This window comes from Oncorhynchus clarkii, chromosome 4, assembly GCF_045791955.1.
Source record: "Oncorhynchus clarkii lewisi isolate Uvic-CL-2024 chromosome 4, UVic_Ocla_1.0, whole genome shotgun sequence".
NCBI lineage: Eukaryota > Metazoa > Chordata > Actinopteri > Salmoniformes > Salmonidae > Oncorhynchus > Oncorhynchus clarkii.
Window position 1 is genome coordinate 67,217,166 of NC_092150.1, and position 7,855 is coordinate 67,225,020.

A 7,855-nucleotide genomic window follows, 5' to 3' on the forward strand; every position below is an offset into this window, starting at 1 on the left:
GAGAAGATACATTGATTAGTGACAGACTAAATAATGAATGAGTTTGTTCCTTAATAAAAATGAGTTACTCACAGCTTTCTGCTGGGTGTTAAGGAGGGCAGGTGACAGTCCCTCGGCTCTCTCCGGGTCGCTGGAGATGTCGTCCTCTGATTCCTCCCAGGAGGAGGAGAAGCCTGTGGAAGAGGCTGAGGAGGAGGACAGCTTCCTCAGGGCTCGGGATGATCTGGGGCTGTGCTGGGGCTCGCTGCTCAGATCACAGCCTTCTCCCTGGGCCTCCATCCCGTGGTCCGTTACTATGACGGCTGGGATGGTGGTCCCCACCTCTGGGCAGCTCCCCTCTCTGTCAGCCCATGCCGAGGCTGCTTGCAGCTGGGTTTCCATTGGCTCCGTTCCTGCCTTTGTCAGGCAGGTCTGGGCCCTCTCCACAGGGTGCTCACTGTCACTGCCTGCCAAGAAGCTGCCAATCCTCAGTGAACTTGGGGAGTGACTGCTTGCTGAACTGTCAGCTTGGGACCAAGTTCCTGCTGATTTCTTCACAAGCAGACTTCCCTGTTCTGTATTTGGGTCAGCCGTGCTATTTTCTATTCTGCCATTCCCCGTTACTCCCTGCTCCGAGCGGAGACACAATTTCCCATTCTGGAGTTCCTTGGGAATGCTTGGAGAGCAGTCTCTCTGTGGGGGGTTGAGTGTGGGCACCTGTGTGGGCTGACTGGCCTGGGAGGCTGGCACGGTTCTGCGCGGGGCCCTAGGACTGCGCTGGATCTCAGCGTTCTGAACCTGGGTGCGCAGGCCAGAGATCTGGGCCTCGAACAGACCCACCTTCTTGTTGACCTCCACATTCAGGAGCTCCCGGTGGATCTGCAGGAGCTGCACTGTGCGCTTCACCTCCCCGTTTGGGGCCTCATCATCTCCGTTGCTGCTGAGTCGGCGGACACGGTTGCCCACAATCACCCCCAGGGTATCAGGGTGGCGGCAAGGGGAGCGGGCCCTGGGGCTGCTGGGGCCTGGAGAGGGGGGAAAGACGAAGGAGCCCCCAGGGGAGCCAGGACTCAGGCTGCCAGGGCTGTAGGGGCCCCCAGTCACCAGGAGTTGGCAGTAGGTGGAGCGGTCTGGCACAGGGAGCACAGGCCTCCCAGTCCGAGGGCTGCTCTCACTCTTCAGATTGTTGCTATTCATCATAATCAGACTGCTCAGGGCATAAGCAGCCATAGTATCAGACTCGTACTGTCAGTATGTTCTCCCATCTAGCTCTAGTCCTGGTTGGTGTTCTGGCATCTACACACCACCATAGCATTTGGTGGGGTATGTGAAAAGAGAGGTGGAATTTCCTGCTGAATCTTCTATGGAGGAGAGTTGTTGGAGAGGAAAAACAAAACATAGTCAGTAAAAGCTTCAATAAAGGCTGAAATTATATGACTTGCATTTTAATGAGAATAAAGCTTATTTCCCACACTGTGGAGTGTGGACTAATGAGTGTGTAGCTTTCATTTTGTTCTAAAAATATGACCCAGCAAATCCCTCACAAAGGTAGCATTCCTTCCCAAGGCAAGGCGGATTACTTGCCTATACAAGAAACAAATCAATGTTGCATGAAATAGTAATGTGTTTGCTTTTTCTCTAGCTAAGAAAATACCCAGAGTTTAACTTTTGTTACTTAAAATCTACTGTAGGTAATGAGACACAAGAATAGATATACATGTTGCCATTAGTCTTAGAGAGAGATTCACTGTAGCTCTCTACCGTAAACTACATGTTCCTGAAATGGAATGATACGGCTATTTGGCCTTGCTCTTTGATGACGTGCTTGTCTACTCAGTTTTCTTTTTAATCTAGGGCAGCCCCCACATTTTGTCTGCGAATGAGGTCCAGCAGCGTTTGAGGAAATACAGTTTTAAGTCTTCTGCTGGACAAAATACAGAGTGTATTCCAAATACCTAAAACATATGCTTCTGAAGGAGAACATGTACACGGCCATTTATGTCTATGCTTCAGTGAGACAGAAATGTGATTAATAGCGTAATACTTTCAGACTGCATTCCTGAATCTTTATATCACATAACGTTGGTTTAGTTAACCTGTGACACAAAACAGTCAAAATAAATAATCCCATAACAAGGCTTGTAGGCTATTTTGAGAGTGAGTAAGCATATTGTGACTGAGCTCAAATGTAGGGATCTAGAAACAAATATCCCACTGGGCAAAGATGTCAATTCAACGTCTATTCCACGTTGGTTCAACGTAATTACATTGAAATGACGTGGAAACAACATTGATTCAACCAGTGTTTGTCTAGTGGGATACTGTTACTGTAGGTTAACTGCAGTGACTAGAGTCTCTGGAAAATACGTGAATCATAATAAACATAAAAGACAGAAGGAAAGATGAAGTATAAGCTACATTTATATGAAATACTGCAAGATTAGTGTTTCAGGGGGCAGGGAGAGAATAACACATCAAGTATTCCCTTTTAAGGGAAAAGAGCTGATGCAAGACATTTAAGAAGTATTGTTTAAAGGGCACCCTGGATCAGAACCCAGAAAAGCATCATCCCTGCTGAATGTATGTTACACAAACAAGACATTGACTTAACATTTCAAAATTATTCCCTGTATACTTTACCAGACAGAGTTGGGCTTTGGATTTTCCTATGAATGGTTCTAAATGAGTTTTAGTTGCTTTGAAAATGGCACCCCTGTCTATATTCTGCACAAGCCCACAGTAGATCTATATTGTTACACTGACACACCATGGAACAACAATAGAAAATAGAAAATATATAGAAAATACTACTGTTCACCTCAAACTGAAATGTTGGTTAACATGTGGCATAATGCTTGAATTACAGCTGCAGTGTGGCTCCCCACACAAGCCTCCCCAGTCCCCACTAATTGGAGGCAGAGAGGAGGAGGAGAGCCAGGCAGGAGATGTCAGCCAGGTAGCCTTGTGGTTGGAGTGTTGGGCCAGTAACCGAAAGGTTGCTGGTTTGACTCCCCGAGCTGACAAGGTCAAAACCTGTCGTTCTGCCCCTGAACAAAGCAGTTAACCCACTGTTCCCCGGCAGGCCGTCATTGTAAATAAGAATTTGTTCTTAACTGACTTGCCTAGAGAAATAAAGGTTACATTTATTTAACAGGCATTCACAGGGACACCCCTGTGCCTCTGGCCAGGTGCCTGGGGACAGGTCAAATTCTGACCAACTACTTAGCGTCTTTCTCTCCCAGTCAGACCCACACCTCTCAGAGGCAAAGTAGCACTTCCAGCCTCTATAGAGGGAGTAGAACATGTGATGGTTCCCATGAACTCTCCATCACCTCCCTGGAACTTAGTCAGCATTGACTAACTCAAATTATTGTCTCTCTTTGTATGACCGGGCAAAAAATAATAATACATATGCAAACAAAGCAAAGAAAATAAAAAAAAAACATGAGGATTTGCCAAAGATAAATCGAGTCCGTACAATAAATGGACTGCGGTGGCTGTATTTCATTTGGGACTTGATTGAACTAATATTCAACGATTTACAAGTTTGTTTTGTTTAATTTATATATATTGTTTAACTTTGACAATAATTGGTTCATATGACATAAAGCAGATTATCTCCAGTACAATAACTACATATCTCTGTCAAACACGTGGTAATCTATAGCTGCATGTGAGCTTTACTGCAAGCTCAACTTGCCATTGTTATAAAATGCTTACTGGGTTTGGATCATAACCATCATGACATTCTTTAGCAAATCCACATCAATAGTTTAGCTCATCTAATAACAAGAAGAAACCAAGAGAAAAAGTGCAGTAGTTTATAAGCCTCAACTATCATTAGTAATATTTTCTCTGACCTTCTTTGATACAATAGCAATAATAATAAATATATGTATTATTGTTATTATTAATGATATTATTATGATCATTATCATCAGCAGTATCTGGGCTATATCCTTACAGTTGTTGTAACAGAGTTCCAAAATTGTTGATACATTGTAACAACAAAAACTGTTCGTTTTTTCCCTTGTTGTCAATAGCTAAATACAACAGTACCTCATATCACTTGTTCATTTTTCACATTTCTATCTTGGTGAGCAGCGTGGTTGTAAATAAAGGCTAAAACGCTGTTATATAAAGAACGTTTTATCTAAATAGCTTTTACCAACGCAATTCAATTCATTCCGACAATTTGCTTGGAAAGTTTAAAAAAGACACCAAACAGACTCATTGGAGATGAGTGTCTTACCTTGTACTAACAGACACCTCGTCCTAATAGAAACCCCTCTATGAGTTCTGAAATATCGAACGGGTGGCTGTCCGACCAACCATCAAAGCCGATGAGAATGTGTACAGCACAAAGTGCTATCCAGCGCGTCTCAGAACATTCAATACCTGTTGAGCGAACTTCACACAACACGCAATCTTCTTATTTCCGGACAGGCAAAAGGAAGGCCAGTTCTCCCAGAAATTAACTTTTTCTCCCGCTGCGTGTCCAAAATACTTGCTCTTATGACCCTTTGAGTTCTTCAACACCTCGCTTCGGCGTAGTAGACTACTAGGCTGTTGTTTGCTTAGTGTAGGCTACTACAAAAAGCAGGAAGGAAGTAGACACAGACAGTCATTACTACGCAACAAACAGCTTTTCTCCCAATTGCCTAGCAGGGAAGAAAAATGCTTGATACGCATACAGCCTTAGGTTGAGACGTAACCGACGTTGTTTTGGGTTGTGTTTTTGGCTGGGCTAGTGCATCTGGATTGGGTCATCACATAATAAAACTTAATTGGAGTGAAATGTATTCAATAAACCCAGGATCATAATAATGAACGATGGAAAACAATATAACATTTTAGTAATATTAGTGATCTGATATTATAGTCACATCACATTCTGCATGTTTGTTCTGCATTGTATAGCCACAAAGCCACAAACCGCGCAAAAGGTGAAATGCTACCTGTCACTACAACGACATTTTATAACTTTATGGATAATTGATCACTGTTCAATCAAACAGTGTTTTATATACTTTATTCTAGATTTTAAAGCAAACGTTTCATTGAAGAAATATTATATAATATTATAGGACTACCTACAGTAAATATTTGCCTTTTTTTACTTGAGACTATCACTTCCTGCCCCTGCTCTTAGCATATCTTTAGCATATTGCTATTTACATGGCTCTAGGGGAAAGTGTTAATTTCCCTAATGGCCCTTATCAACCAAATCAGACCATACATTAATAATTATACATTGCTGTCTTGTAGGCAAGTTGTAAAACATTTTTCTCACAATTGTTATTTGAATAATTTATAATTAATTTATAATTTATGTTACTCAATGTGATATCAATAACCATTTGAACCTTTTTGGAAGCCTCTGTATGACCCTTCAAACAGCATTGTGCAGAATGAGTGTGAAACAGATCTCTGTGAAATTCACATACTAACTTATCTATTTCGTAAATTCAATCAGTCATTTGCTGTAAAGCAGTCATTACTCACCCATTAAAATTCTAGCTCATGATTGTGTAGATCAGCGGACAAACCAATGACCAATGACCATTTAGTAGAAGGGAGGGAAGTGTGTCAGCTGGCATACTAAACTGGATGGAAAATGCTAGTGGCCTTTCTGATTTGAATGAGCCTGGTTCCCTGATAGTTGGTATGAAAATTTACTTTCCAGTCCCTTGAGATTTCAGACCAGGTTAGGTCATTGTGGCCCTCAAATTAAAATGATTGCCTCATGTTTGACCATTTTAGTGTTATCAGCATTTAACCATGTCTGTTAATGCACAATGTCCAGCGTGCAGCCCCACACAACTCAGACACTTTTATGAAGTTAATAAAGGGGGAAGATTTACACAAGCTTTAGACACATAGTCACAGATCTACCGTGGTGTTTACTTCAGTGAAACAGCTTAATAATAGTAGTCTCTGTTGCTAAGACAGAAAGATTGTATTAAAACACAGCATATAAACACTGGATAATTTTGGGGGAGGGGGGGGTGAATGTTTGCATATGTGTGTGTGTGTGTGTGTGTGTGTGTGTGTGTGTGTGTGTGTGTGTGTGGTTTTACTGTCCTTGAGACAAAAAGTCCTCACAAGGATAGTAGAACAAGAAAACATTTGGACAAGTGGGGACATTTCAACAGTTCCCACAAGGAAAAAGGATATTTTAGGCTTAGGGGTTAGGTTTAAGGTTAGGGTCACAATTAGGTTTAGGGTTAGGTTTAGGGTTAGGGGTAAGGAAAATAAGATTTGAATGGGAATCAATTGATTGGTCCACCACAAGGATAGTAAAACAAAAGGGGGGTGAATGTTTGCATATGTACCTGTTTGTGTGTGTGTGTGTGTGTGTGTGTGTGTGTGTGTGTGTGTGTGTGTGTGTGTGTGTGTGTGCGTGTGTGCGTGTATGTGTAACCTCAGTGTTCCCTACAACTGAGTCTGTGTCATGTTTACCTTACAAGTAGTCAGAAATTAACTGTATAATGGGTGTGTCTGTCATACACGGACATCAACATCATGAGTACTTTCTAGACCCCATAAGGAGGGAAATCCTGAGGTGAACTTTGAGATAATAGCCCTGTGTGTCAATAAAGACCAATCACATGGAAAAACTATGGCTGCGAGGCACTACCCAGATCTGTTGTTTACTGAGGTAGTAAGAAAAATCTATATCCATCCCTGACCTATGCAGATGTTGGTGGTTATACATTTGTCAAATGTCAAGTAAAGTGCACTGTACATGGTCTCTCATTTAAGTCTATTTTTATCAATATATGTCATGGAGGGTGACTTTATCCTGTGAATGATCTAATAAAGAAATTAGATGCCAGGAGAGGGCCTGTGATTTCATTTCTCAACTACCTGACTGATATAATTTCATATGATCAATATTGTTATCAATCAACATGTTGGTTATCAATATGGTTATCAATAAACTGTTATGGCTACTGCATAAAAAAAGATACAGATGATGCAACACTATAAATATACTACATACAAATATGAACTGAATGAGAAGTGAGGTCAAACAAATGAAAAAGTGTAATCCACTTTCATAAATTATTCAAGTCCTTTCTCGCTCGCCTATATTTTCCACAGGTGATGTAATTTGCCAGTCACGTACGCCATCGCGTGACTGATATTGGTACAGCAAATGTGTAAACGTTTTTATAAGAGGAAAACTTTTGAAAAAATACTAGTAGGTGGCAGTAAAAATGCACATAAAACACCTGTCTCTTTGAAATTATATTTAAAAAAATCACTAACCAACCAGGTATATAATTTTATGCTCTACTACGATATTTCTGTAATATAACTAATAAGAGTACCTGATCGTCTTTGACTTGTTACTCTCTATTAGCCACATTTAGTTTGTGAACTGGGACTTTTTGACACATGATAGAGCAGGCCTAGCTATTGTTTTAAATATCACACTATTCAAGTCGTGGATTCTCATGTACACAATGTTGTACATTTTTACAATGTAGCTTATTTATAAGGGTCGTCACTAGTTACCACAGCCACAATCTCATAATCCCTGTTCTTTCTGTTCTTAAACATTTATTTTAAATCTAACCTTAACCACTGCTAACTTTATGGCCAACCCTAGTCTCTTTTTTTCATACATTTTCACGATATAGCCAATTTCGAGGTTCTGGCTGTGCGAGCTAGTGGAAACCACAGCTAAAACCGCCCTTATAACAGGAATCTGACTTTTCATTGGAGAGTACAACCTTTTCTTTGACAATTGACCAATGAGGGATCAGTATTCAGCCACCACCTCTCCAAAACAGACCGCCTCGCTCAGGACACGACCAATAGAAGATGTTCAGAGGCGGGGTAAAATGCCTTTGACAATCACGGTTCT

The 7,855-nt window shown here is 41.3% G+C and overlaps 1 protein-coding gene across 2 annotated transcripts in view; it reads right to left on the minus strand.

The window, feature by feature from the left end:
- Positions 1–4,676, minus strand: part of LOC139407146 (inositol-trisphosphate 3-kinase B) — a 49,449-nt gene extending 44,773 nt beyond the window's left edge. The window contains exons 1-2 of one of the 2 annotated variants that reach the window (XM_071150627.1): positions 4,232–4,676; positions 73–1,340 (exon numbers count right to left, since the gene is read on the minus strand). In XM_071150627.1, the coding sequence (XP_071006728.1) occupies positions 73–1,209 (1,137 nt within the window). In that variant the 5' untranslated portion in view covers positions 1,210–1,340; positions 4,232–4,676. The remainder of the gene's footprint in view (positions 1–72; positions 1,341–4,231) is intronic. The other variant, XM_071150628.1, reaches the window with a different exon arrangement.
- Positions 4,677–7,855: the final 3,179 nt, after the last annotated feature.